We start from the raw sequence: 13,739 nt of genomic DNA, 5'->3' as shown, positions 1-13,739 counted from the left end.
ACAGTGTGTCTTTCATTATGTGATACACTCTGTAAACAGCTTATCTGAAAGGCACCTTACTCTGAGTTTAGCTACCTTATGAATTTAAATTAGAATGATGTTATTTGATGTTCTTGCTGACTCTACATCAATACTTACATTTTCTTTCTTTTTTCTGCAGATTCTTTTTCCTTGTTGGATTTTTTCAATTCTGTTGAATGTGTAATTACAACTATGGCAACAAGAGTAGAAATAAATTCTACTTTGGCCTCTTTGACGACAGTACCTGACTTAAATGAAATCAGAAATGAGGATAAATCACAGCGTGTGTATGTGAGTGTGCTTTCAGATGCCAGTAACAAGACAAAGGAGGCTTCAGCGTCACTAACTCTCGAAGAGAAGAACAAGTTTGGGAGTACTTGGAAATCTGCAACAATGCCATCACTAGGATCAAGGCCAAGACTTTTCCCAAAGCCTTTTTCTAAAGATAAAACTTCAGATACTTTTGCAAATGTGAAACCACCTGTTCCATCTTTGAGATCCAGTAGTTTTATTAGAAAGGTCACTGAAGAAACATCATCTGTTAAGGTATTAAGTGGAAATGTTCCTCCGTTAGTAGATCAGAAAGCAATTGAAAATGAAACTAAGGCTGGCAGTGAAGTAGTCACAAACATGACTTTCTACACTGGTCCCAGCACGAATACTGTAATTCTTTTTGAGACAGCAGGCACAGAGCAGTCAAAGGTAAGCCTGGCCCAGGAAAAAAAGGCTGCTGATGACCACAGAGTGTTTAGTACCCTGCAAACAAAAGAGCTTCAGTGCAATGCGAAGCTGGAAAAACCATCTGAGACATCCAGGAATCCTGAAGGGTCTCTTCGTAGGCAGATATCACTTTCCTCCAGTGTTAGACCAATCTCTTGGAACTCCCTCAAAACTGGTGATAAAAAAGATGCTTATGAAGTTCATCCAGGGGAGAAAGACAATGATGATGCAAATAATATCAACAGTAAAGTTGATTTCTCTATTGATGTGCAGCAAAGACCAAAACATAGACCAGTCTCTGCTATTTTTCTGGAATCATTACGAGATCAAAAGCATCGCACTGTGGAAGCTTCTGAGGAAAAATCTCCTACAGAGAAGGTTAGAAAACCAAGGCCTCTGTCCATGGACCTGACAGCTAAGTTTGAACATAAGGACCTTTCTTCTTGCAAGAAGACTTGTTCGTCTCACGAAAGCAAGGAGAATGTATCAATAATTTCTCTCACTGAGGGGGGCTGTCATGATAAGTCTGAAGTGGGGCCAAAACCTGAAGAAACTGAATTTAATAAAGGCAGTTCTTCTAAAACAAATTTGAAGTGCAGTAGTCAGGACATTGGCATCCTAAATAATGGAAAATACCTACGGGAAACAAAGCTTAAATCTAAAAGTGAACAAATTGAGACAAAACCAGAAATAATGGCTAACTTGCATGGTTCTGAAAGAAGCCATGAGACCACTAGTGAAAGCAGAACTAATAAGGAGGGGAAAAGACCCGATCAAAAGGAAACACAAACATTTCTAGGCTGTGAAAGCCCTGCAGCTTCCTCAGAAAAAGAGAACAGTATCATAAGAGGTAGTGTTAAAAAACACATCAGTTTGTTTACTTCAGAAAATCCCAGTCCCTCCGTGGATACAGAGCTTCTCCAGTCAACTGCTGAGAAGGAAAACAGATGTGTGAACATCCAGCAGAGAATCAAAGAACTGACAACAGAAAATATTGATGTTAAGCCAGGAAATCCACGCAGGTCACTTCAATCACGACCACTTTCTGCGGACTTAACAAAGATGTAGGTTGCAGAGAAGTTCTGTTTAATCCTCTTAACTTCTTCTCATTCAGTAAAACCTGCTCTCTCAGTGCAGTAAGATAACTGATCATTTTGGTTCCACGAAATGTAATTATTCTTTATACTCCTGTTCCTGAGCGTTAGTGCCTCTTTCACTATGCCTCATTAGGTACCTCTGAAGTCTGATACGATAACGATAACCTGCCTAACTAACCATTTTTCAGGAAACAACAGTCCTTTGGTCCAGATACAATTAAACCACCAAATACAGTTACTTACTGTGAAATAGTGATGTTTCTCCTTTAAGAAATAAAATTTGTTGGATACTTTCTACCAGTCTGCTTTTGTAGGAAGTGTATCTGCTCACTAAAGGAAGTAACAGGAAGTCTTTTGTCCTAGGTTTTCAAGTCCAACATCAACCTGTGAAGCAAAGCCTGAGAAACCTGCTGAAACTAGAAATGACTCTGTCAATGAAATGCAAGAAAATACCAAAGTAAGAAAATGCAGCAGCTGCTGTGGTCTCCACCTATGTTTGCATTTAGAATGCAGGGAGCACTGTCCTGTGTGTGTGTCTTAATCAATCAGTACCTTTAAGATGGGTATTGAGAGTATTAAGAATGACATAATCCTAATGACACTTGTGTCAGTCTATCTTTAGAACACACTGATAAAGTATGGGAGGATCATGTCTGTTGGGTTTTTCAGGAGTTAAATATGCCTGCTGTTGAATACACGCAGTGGTATAGAGTGAGAAATATTTTATATACTATTTTAATGGGACTTTTAATGCATGAAAACCCCTAGTGAATCCCCCATGGCTAGGGTGGTTTTGAGCAGTGATTATCCTTTATTTTCTCCAGCCATAGCATTACCGTAGTGCATTTCTACATCCAAGTCACAACTTCTTATTAAAAACATGCTGTATGTTTCATATCAATCTCCTAAATAACATTTAACTTGGAAGTTTTGACAATAAAGAATTATAAAGAAAGCTCTGATTTGCTGTAGAAGCTTTTAGTCTGTCTTTGTTTCTAAGCAACACTTTGGTGTTGCAAAACATGACTTCTCTGCTGACACTTCTTAGTGTGGGAGATTTAATGTAGTTTTAAGGGTATTTCTAGTGAGTTCTCATGGCTGTGCCTTCTTTCTGTCTAGGGTTAAGACAGGCATATATGGGAAGGAAACTAGCAGCTAGATACAAAGTTTCTATAGGATAATTTAATTTTAAATAAGATCACCTTGTTATAAACAGAAAATCTTCCATTAATGGAAATACTGTTTGAATTCTTGTAGGACCAGGGAGTATTTTTTGATTCTGCTTTTTTTTTCCCTTTTTTTGCATGCCAACTCATGTTATTAAAAATAACAGCTTTCAGGATACTAGTTGTATTTTCTGCAAGTAGATAATATTTATTGCCTATTCTTTACTATTAATTTGTGCTTTCTCTTTTTACTTGAGCTCAGCCTTAGGATACTAGTTGTATTTTCTGCAAGTAGATAATAGTAAAGAATAGGCAATAAATATTAATTTGTGCTTTCTCTTTTTACTTCAGCTCAGCCTTAGCATTCTTCCTAGCTGAGCAGCCCCAGCTGTGGTATTTACTCAGATCTTCATGTTCCTTGCATTTATTGACCATGTATCTAGTTAGTTAGTGAACCAAACTATTTAGTTTGGTTATATTTGAAAGGACAGTTTTGACAAAATGCAATATATTTGGTGTCTCTCAAGAGTTCAGGTTCCCTCTGAAGGTGGTTGCAACCTTGTGGTGCTGTTCTGTGCTTTGCTTTTGAACTTCAGTTTCTGTAGGGCTTGCACTAAAATGTTCATAAGTGTTTCTATGGTAGCTGGGGTTATGGACCTTCCAGAGTTTGGTACTATTTTTGCATGTGTTGCCATCTCAGGAATGTGATGTGGGGATAATTCACTGCAGATTAAAATGTCTTGTGAAATTTGAACTCGGGAACTCACAGAATTGTGCATATCTTATGTATCAGCACTTCATACATTTTTTTCCTTTCTTGTATTAAAAGTAAAAATCAAGTTATGAAATAATTGTGTTATAATCAAGATTCAGGGGCTGGAGGCACACACTTGCTGACATTAACCTTGCCTCAGTGGAGCATGGATGTGTTTCAGTTGTGCAAGCTGTGTCACACAGAGTAGGTGCAAGTAAGTTTTAAATAAACTTTGTTACACATCTTTTAAATAAACTGTCCTAACTGTTGGCTTTTCTTGTTGCAGAGTAAGGAGATCAAGCTTGTCCATGGCACAGATTTCACTGAAGCACATGCTACTGGGAACCCTTGGAAACCCCGGCAGATTTTGAAAATACCAAATAAACCTGATGAGATCGAGAGAAGAGGAAGTTTCCTTGGGGATGATCAGCATTTTTCTCAGCAAAGTGAAAATTCTGTCTCATTCACAACCAACTTGGAAAAAAAATTAAAACCAACCACACTTATGGAAAAGGCCTACATTAAAACTGTTAGAGCCACCATGTTTGACCACAAAGTTCAGAGGCATAACGTCGCTGCTGATCATCCTGGGATTGATTCTGCACTGAAAACAAATAATGAGCTTGAGGCAAAACATGATGTGGTGACTTTGGGGCACAATAGACCATCATGGATGGGAGAAGTGGAGGAAACCACTAGTATAAAGAAGGAGTATCACAAGCAGTCTGACTCATTGAAACATATAACAGATGTAGAGAAAAGTGGAAATCCAGCTTCAAGTGAAGACAAGAAAGTGACTCCAGGAATTTTCTTGGAAAAATCTTTGGTTGAGAAGAGTGAAAAACCCACTCCTAAAAATGCAGAGGACTCTCTAATTCACCAAAGAATAGAGCCGAGATATGAAATCTTTCAGACATGTGGTGAAAGAGCTCTTAGTGAAGCCATTACCATGGCTCCTGAAAAAAAGGCCCTGACACTCAGAACTAGAAAATCATCTGTGAAAGAGAAGAGAAATGATGAGGATGTTTTACACACTGGTCAGTTGGCTAGCACAAATAGTAAAGCTCTCTACTTGAAAGAAGATGACGTAATTTCAGAAGCTAGAGACACAAAAGGTTTTATGAGCAAGTCTTTGTTGAGAGAATCTAACAATTTTTTCTCCAGTGAATGCACTTTACCTGAACAGAAAAAAGATTCTGAGAAAACTGGAACTGATCCGACATTAATAGCTGAGAAAATACCTTATTCTACAAACAAAAGTAAATATTTGGGGGTGAATGAAAAAGTAAACCAACTCCATTCAGAAATTAAAAGTGATAAGAGTGAAGTCTCTTCCATGAACAAAACAGAGAGGTCTAATATGATGAAATGCTCCTCTGAGAAAAGGAGTTTTAGACCAGGCGGGACAGACAACTATGAATTCAGAACCAACTTTGATCATGAAGTTATTTCAACAAGTGTAAATAAGCATGAGGCCCAGTCTTCTTCAGCATTTTCAAGTGGGCAATTTTGTAAATCTTCCAGTACCCACCATCCTGACATGAAAGCACTACCCATTAAAGAGGAATCGAGGGCCTTTGGCTTAAGGAAAAGTCTAGACTTAAATTGCAAAGAACAAGGCTTTAGCTTAGATAGGACAGCTCATGAAAACAGCGAAAAAACCAGAGTAATAGATCCAGAAGAAAAAGTCAGGAGAACCAGAAGTAGTGTTTCTGACTTGAAGATTTCTGAAAGGTGGAGAAGGAGAACCTTGCCTCAGGATTCTGTCAAGACAGAAGAAGTCGTCTGGCTCACTCCTGAGAATACCAAGAGGCTGAGTCGGGCAGACTCAATGCAATTGGATGAAGGTTCAGTTAAAAAGAGAAGCAAAAAAAGCAAAGAAGGGATGGAAGGGAATGAGGCAAACCAGGCTGTTCTTGGTGGTGTTGATGATTACCTGAAAAACCAGAGTTCTGCCTCTGAACCAAAAGCAACTTACTTTGCAGTGACTTATCAGATTCCTGGTAACAAGAAAGAGAAAAGCTGCTTTGATACTCCTAGTGCAACTGAAACCACGATAATTTCTAGCTCAAGTGAGGGAGCAACAATTAGTCTGGACCCTGGTTTTCCTGGAAGTTCCAAACCTTTATTGCAGCAGCCAAATAAAAATTTGACGAGTACAAATCATAGAGAAGAGTCACGGGAAGTGCATGTTAACAAGGATTGGGTCAAAGAGGAAGACAGAGATTATAGTTTTTCCAAAAACAATGCATTTGGGAGTTTTCATGTATCTAGGAAAGATAACCAACAGTATCATGAAAGAGATGTGGATCACTCTAAAGAGAAAATTATAGATGTTGATGCTTTCATGTTAAAACAGGGTCTGGAAAATACAGCTCAAACTGATCTCAAAAGTAGCAGAAGAAAAGTCTCCTCTTACCATGAACCCAGATCCCCCCTGCGTTCACATAAAGACAGTGAGCTAGTGCCCCAGAGAAGGGGTGAAAATAATTATGATTTATCTGGAAAGAAGGCTGAGGATGGTTACAGATCCCAAATTCTGGATATTGATGCCCTTATGGCAGAGTATAAAGAAGAATCAGTGAAGGTCAGTAACATTCAAGAAGATCACAGTTTATTTAATAGGGAGAAATCAAAGAACAAAAGGAATGTGTCAGATAGGACAGCTTCTTCCTATAGCTGGAAAGAGTGGAAGGGATCAGATCACTATTCTGTTAATAACAAACAAGGTGACTACACTGAAGAGTATCACAGGCCAGAGAAATTAATTCTAAATGAAAAGAGCAAAGAGAAACTGGAATCCTGTGGCACTGAATTTGATAAACAAAAGTCCAAAGACAGAAGGTTCACCCCTCCTTGCTGGGGAAGTCCTAGCAGCGTTTTTTCAGATAAGTTTGTGGATTCACCTGTGGAGTTCACTAGGAAGAAAACTTTCATCATTGATGAGGATGAAGAAGTGAACTTAACTTCCAAGAATCAAAGTCCAAGATTTGTAATTGATAAGGTACGACCTATAAATGCAGTTGGTACAGATCAAAGGTTGGAAGTTAATTTTGCTTCCAAGTTGTCCATAAAAGCAGATGATGGCCTCTTACAGAAGAAGCTGGTCACAAGAGAAGAGTTCTTGGAGGTGTCTCCAGAAGGTGATTGGAGGAAAAACGTAGCAAGGAGCTCTTTAACAAGGAACAAAGACACTGCAAATAAGATGATGTGGGAGAATGACTCTTCCAATGTGACAAGTAGAACTGACTGGAAGAGCTGTACATCTGGCTTAGGAAGCGCTGCCTCAGATTTACGACGGTCCTATTCAGAAAAGAGCCGCCAAGGAAAAGACAACCTACTGCTTATGCCTGAAGTAAGAGTGAGAAAGGACCTGCACCGAGCCAGGCAAAGCTTCCCCTTGGAAAGTGCAGATAACGGGTGGAAACACAAGATCTCTCAGTCGGAATCTTTCTTCCATGAGGATAAAAAGGTATTTCCAAGTGGTACCTGAGTTTTTCCTGTAACTAAATTGAAAGCGAGGAGAAGCTTTATTTATGTTTCTGTGCTGCTTTTCAGCCTCAGCTGTGACTTTGCAGTAAGTGAGCAGACACATGCTTTTCAATAGAGTTAATTTCCTTTGGGTTGTATTTTCATGAGGGATTTGTATTGTACTAGGTGACAAGATTTTTGTTTCTAGTGTATAAATATTTATTGATGTTTCCATGGAGAGCTTGAAAATGCTTTAAATGTGGGTGTATTATTTTATTAATGCTATGAACCTAGGATGTTAAATTGTTAACTCTGCAAACTTATAATTATTTGGAAATGAGTAGTTTGGGTTTATTTTATAAGTTGTCAGCAGTGATCTTTTTGGAGGGGTTTTTTGTGGTGTTTTTTAGTTTAGTTTTGTTTTTTTTCTCCCCTGAAGGAAGTAATTTTTTTAAATTTATTTTATTTTATTTTTTTTACTGGATGGATGGCCCCAATTTGTGTGTAACGCTTCACTACTGATACTGCCTTTGAAATGCAAGTGATTCCCTTAACACAGTGACACATCAGTGCCTTAATGCATAGCCAGTTGGATGTTGATTGCTATAATGTTTTTCCATTTTGTGTTTTCAGCTTTGAACTTCTATTTTTATGTGTGGGGTTTTTTTTGTTGTTATGTTTGTTTGTTTTTCCAAAAGGGCATTTATATACATATGTGTATATACCAACACATTTAACTTTATTTTCAGGCTTCTAGGAAAGAATGGACCAAGCAGAGTTCAGACAGAACAGACTTTTCATTGGTTTCTACTCGGAGGAGCCACCACAGTTTTTATAAGGACAGAAGGGCGGATAACGGAGCGGTATGTGATTTTGGAGGAGGTTCTTGGGCAGGGGTGAGGGGAGAGATAAGGGAGTTGCAGCCTGGCTTACTCCAGTCAGTACTGTTCTCCTTTTTGCAAATAGCTGTGGAAGAAGGTATGTGCCTTCCTAGCAGGAGCAGACGCACGTTCTGTGCAGTTTAACTGTCAGAGAACGCTTCTCCCGGGGATTCTCCACGCTGGTCTATGCCAAATCTTCCAACACAAAGCATTAACTGTGCAGGTTGTTCAGTTTTCTTTCTAAGTGAAGAATTGTCATCCTGAACTCTTAAGATGGGTCTAGATCGTTATGCTTTTTGTTTGTTTCTCACCTTACTAATGAAAAATGGTTAGATTCCAGAAAATCTTTTCCGGAAAATCACGCAGACAAATCGAACCATGTCATAGCCTGAAAAATTATGGGTTTAATTTTCTTTCTGTAGCCAACACACAGTGAAGAATCACAGCTGACTTTTAGTTGTCACTTTTGGCTGTAATATGCATAATTTGGGGGTAAATTACCACTTCAAGTTGTTGGGTGATATTCTCCTAAAATTTTGACATTGCTGCTACCACTGAAATACTTCCTTATTGGAAGGACATGTTTGGAACCACTGCAAGTGCTTTGGTTTTGTGGTGTGGTGGTTTTTGTTGTTTTGGGGTTTTTTTGTTGTTGTTTGGGGTTTTTTTGGCCTTGTGCATGGAAACAGATTTGATACACGAGGATAATACTGTAGTCACTTCAGAGTGCACTCCTTTGTAATGCTACATACACATATGTGTGATTTTTAAAAGTCTGAATGTCCCACATCTAACCAAAACTCTTCCAGTTGTATGGAGAAGAGGTGACTGCAAGATGTTATCACTCTGATTGTCCCAAGGTCAAATCTCAGCTGTCCTCTCAGTCTGCTAGCACACTCGTGTGGTGACCGATTGTATTGCCCTCGACAGAGATCCTGCTTTTGTAGTTACTCGTACTGCTATTTACAGCCCTTTAATAGAGAACAGACAAAAAGATAAATGAAGGGAACTGAGTGAGTTCTTTTCTCTTCTAGAGAAGAAAAGGAAAACGCCCAAACCTGTAAGGACTTTGTAAACAAGTTTCCTAATAGGAGTTTTGTAAACAGGCTCATTTCATTCCATTTCTAGTCTTAAAACTTCATGGGAGGTATCCAAGAGCTGATATCCCCTTGTCTTTCCCATTCTTAGCATGGACTTCAGCTTGGATGTTCATCTCGGTGGGAGTTTGGGTTATTTACAGAATTGGCAGTTATCATTCAATCCCTAAAAGCTGTTACGTGCCATCAGCTTAATACTGCAGATATGTAAAGGTGTCACTGACGAGGCAGAACACGGGGGAGCGAAGTGCTGTCGGGAATAGCGCTGGATAACTGAACTGTTCGGTGCTGTACTTGGGTGCATACAGCTGCTATTCTCCAACTTGGTCATCAAGTGTGGGGTTACTCAGAATAAACCTTTGACTTCATCAAGTGTAGCCTGAGACAGGAGAGGAAGGCTGTCAGCCCCACTAACAGAGAATTCGCATGTCCAGCATCCGCTGGAATTCAGTAGGATCCCAGTGCTTTACTCCTTTGTGTTGCTTTCAAAAGCCTGATCGTGGTGTGTTTGTTGCTCTGCAGTGCCATGGTAGCAAAAAAAGGGCAGTCTGGCCTTCCTGCATGTGAACTGTGACTGAGCAGGTGCAGAAAAGTGATTTTTTTACATGTGGTTGTGAGGTGGGAAACTTGCCGTACTTTCAAGTTTCCTGGAGCCCCACATAGATATTGCAGAAGGCTCTGTAAAACCGAACCATTTCTCTGGCACCAAGGTGAATACCTTTGTTTTAATTTGGAGAAAGTGCAAAGACTTTTGCTATGCAGTCTCTGTTCTCATCAGTACGTTCCAAGACTTCCCTCTGCTGGAGGGACGCGTTGTAGTTGTGTTTGAGTTGAGGGATGTGAGAAGCCAAGATAGATCCACAGGAGAATCACCGTGAAGTGACGTATTACCTCTGAATTTGGATGCAGTCTGTGTTTTGCTTAGCACATCTTTGAAAGGGGATTGGAAGGAAACAAAGCTGCCGCTGTTCTGTTTGAACAGTTTCTAGTCTGTCTGTTTAGTTGTAAAGTTACTTGTTTTTTCTTGTGCATAGTGACAAAAAAATGCTGCAGTAGATATCACTGGTCACTCAAGATGTTGTTGTCTTTCTAATGAGACTGTAGTGCTCAAAGTGACAATTGCTGCCTTTTGTAGAATAAAAGGCAACTTCATTCACATTCACGACTAGTGTAACAAACTGAACTGTAGTCTTTGATGTTTGACAAACAAACTTAAATGAATATGGATTTGTTGCATTATTTCCCATCTGCCTGTGATAATGAACAACTACTTGAATGACACTTTCCAAGACAGCTAATGAACTAGATTCTTATGGCTGAACACAATTCTAAATGGCAGCAAAGTGCCATAGTATAATTTTACTTCCTGCAGAAGTAATTTCTTTATGATTATATTCTAGGAAATCTACTTCCAGTGAGGTTATCTTTCAAAACACTATGTAGGACTTCTTTGAAACCAAACCATTGCAATATAGAATTGATGATATGGGATTGGTGGTTGAAATTGCAGAGGATGATACTCTTTGATATTTAACACTCACCTAGATTGCATTTTTTAGCTATTTTGAGTTTGTATTGCTTAAAAACGGAATATATATATAAAGATTGCAGCATCATTACTAGACTATCATCATCTGTGGTTTTACTATGGGTGGTACTTTTCTCTGTATGTCTCTTACGAAGAAAACCTGCAGAGCTGTAAGTATTGCAAGGCTGGTAAAGCATCACAGTGTTCAAAGTGATGATATTCAGCGGAAGGGAAAGGTGTTCTGTACTTACAGCAGTAGCTTCCTGACTTCACCTTCGAAGAATGTGGTGAATTAATGACTGTGAATGTATTGGACTGTGGTGAATTAATGACTGTGAAAATACCATACTATCAGCAGTTCATATGCTGGAGTTTGAGGAAGAGTTGGAATACAGTGTCTCTATGTACTTAAAAAAAAAAGAAAAAAAATCACATCCTACAACCTGAAGGAAGAGTTGGAATACAGTGTCTCTATGTACTAAAAAAAAAAAAAATCACATCCTACAACCTGAGAAGTTGGTTTCTCTCCCCATGAATAATAGAAATATCACAGTTTGGAACTACCCCCTTATTTATTTGGGCTGCTCCAGAATAGAGGATAATGAAGTCTGCGTGTGATGGTCTTTGAGACTGCAGAGTTTCATGGTTTAAAACCTTCAAACTGAGAAGATCTTTGAGGACTGACTTTCTTAGAGTGTGTTGTCCTCTGAGGTCAGTAGCATTGCACATCATCTCATGCACTGGAGAACAGGTTATGATCTGCAGAACTATTCCTGCCCTTGTGTGATCAGATATTTTAGTGTTCTCTTGGCTGCCTTTTGTTGAGATGTTCAGAGAGTGACTGACGCAGCAGGAGTCAGCCGGGTAGCTGTGTCCTTGTGGTTAGGACCAGAGTTCTGCTTTCTAGTGTGCATGAGTGACAGAGATACAGATGAACAGCAAGGCAGATCTTCTCATTTATGATTTCTGTGTGAATATTTTGGCCTTTCTTTCTGTTTCTTGGAGGTTAGAATAAGTTTATGATTGTAAGCTTTGCTGATGTTATTTTTTTAAGCTCACAGAATTGGCTGCAAATCTCTTGGACGCTCTAGCAGGCAGAGTGTGTCACCATGGCTTCGTGCCTTAGACCATTGTAGGGGTCTTTTCCTTTAGACCTTGAATAGAATTTGAGGGACTGTGAGCCTCTGTTGTAACTCTGTCAACTAAAAATACTCTCTGGTTTTGTAGTCTGTTGCAAGACTTTGGGTTGTTACACACTCTGTGCTCCCTAAAAGGCTCTGCTGCTGCAACGTGCTCTGGTAAACCACTTGAATTTCAGAAGATACTGTCAAGTATTGTCTTTCCTAACTCGGAATGATTCCATCACAGCTGACACAGGTCTTTAACTCTCTGACATTTGGTCACAAACCTCAATTCCCAGTGAAGTCATCGGGACTGATAGGAGCCTTATGAATTAAAGGCTGAGGAATGTGTGATGTGGCTCATCCCCCCCAAATAGAAATAAGTGCAGGTGCTTTATCGGGCTGAAGGGATTGTGCCTTCAGCTGGCAGTGGAGCAGCTTTGCAACTGTGGTTTGTAACCAAAATTCCTGGTTTGTGTAGTTAAAACAGAGCACTCTGGTACTAGGACTGGTGTAGGTATGAATTATTTTGAAGCCTCTGGTTACATATTTTATAAATTCATTTTCTATTAAACTTTGTTGAAGAAAATCTGGTATCCATAATGGTGTCCATATAAAGATACACTTATTTGAGACTGTGATGTGTGGGTGGAGAAGGATTTGTTTAAGAAAATTGTGAGCTGACTCTTAAAAATGTTGTGGAAATGAACTGCAAGGGAGAGAAGATAAATATTTTATAAACATGTGCAGATGAATTTATAGTTTGACTTGTCACAATTCACCAGTTGCTTCCAGTTCTGGCTGTGACAGGTCTCTCTCCTGCCCACTGAGAGGCAAGCCTTCTCATCTTCTGATTGTATAAAGCCTCTGGCATTGCAGCTTCGCTCCTTCCCAGATGGAAACAGATGTCCTGAGACAACCATCATGTGCCAGTTGTTCTGGTGGCCTAAAAATGGAATCAGCCTGGAAAAAAAATCAAAAGAATTTGTCAGGTCTACAAGATCTTAGAGGTGGCTATTGGAAAAGTGGAGGGTATTTTTTCTTGAACACCCAGAACCAGAATTCCAAGCAAAGGAGATGGTGGAGTCCTGGATCAGCCCTTTTTTTTTGATGGGGAAAAAGGAAAGATAAGTGACAGGAACTAGTCCAGGGAGGACCCCGACTTTCCTTTTTCACATCAAAAAAAGGGGCATAGGTCAAAAAAGTAGGAATGTTATGATTCCCATTTCTGCTCTTCACAAATACCTACCACTGCCTGGTCAGTCAGCTCTGCTTCCTCTTTGTAGAAGCAGCCCAGAGGAGGATGACCCAGTGTTGGTTAATAACTCTGCCCAGGGTTTCTTCCTTTTTTGGTAGTATTCATTTGCTGGGCACATTCCAGTGCTATATAAAAAGACACTTTGTTGTATCTATTTTCTGGTTCACAAAAGCCATTTCTATATTGAAGGCAGGAGCTTTTCTTTCACGGGTGGTTTTTTACTCTTGTACGTTACTGAAAAATAAGGTCAGCTCGCAACCCCCACAACCGCGGTGGCGTTAATAGCGTTTCATAACCCAGCCTGCAAAGCAGAGTGGGCTCAGAAGCTTCTCTTCCTCCAGATGAAGGGCTTTGTAGTGCGAAACCCAAAGTACTATTATTAATTCTAGACTAACACGTTCCGGATTACCCAGATGGGAGAAGCCTGAGCAGTTAGGTGCTCAATAACAAGTGGTTAAGTCACATGGTGCCGGTAGCTCAGCTACTGCTTATAAGTAGCCCCAGCGTGTGTTAAAGGCGCAGAGCTGAGCGTGGTGACGTGGGGCTGGAGAAGCAGACACCCTGCATTATTCATGGTGCTTTTAATTGCTTCGATCTGTACTTAACTTGGGCTGGAGGCGGGGAC

At 39.7% G+C, this 13,739-nt stretch overlaps 1 protein-coding gene across 1 annotated transcript; it reads left to right on the top strand.

Moving 5' to 3' along the window:
* Nucleotides 1-213: 213 nt before the first annotated feature.
* On the top strand, nt 214-8,092 carry LOC104520179 (uncharacterized protein KIAA1671-like; the record flags this gene model as incomplete). Its single annotated transcript, XM_010162737.1, has 4 exons — nt 214-1,805; nt 2,202-2,295; nt 4,045-7,230; nt 7,979-8,092. Coding segments are annotated over exons 1-4 (4,986 nt in total), but the record flags the coding sequence as incomplete, so codon positions are not given.
* Between the last annotated feature and the right edge of the window lie 5,647 nt (nt 8,093-13,739).

Source organism: Antrostomus carolinensis, unplaced genomic scaffold (genome assembly GCF_000700745.2).
Source record: "Antrostomus carolinensis isolate BGI_N321 unplaced genomic scaffold, ASM70074v2 scaffold4780, whole genome shotgun sequence".
In the NCBI taxonomy this organism is placed as follows: domain Eukaryota; kingdom Metazoa; phylum Chordata; class Aves; order Caprimulgiformes; family Caprimulgidae; genus Antrostomus; species Antrostomus carolinensis.
The sequence above is the reverse complement of the archived record's forward strand: the minus strand, read 5'-3'. Positions and strand labels throughout refer to the sequence as shown.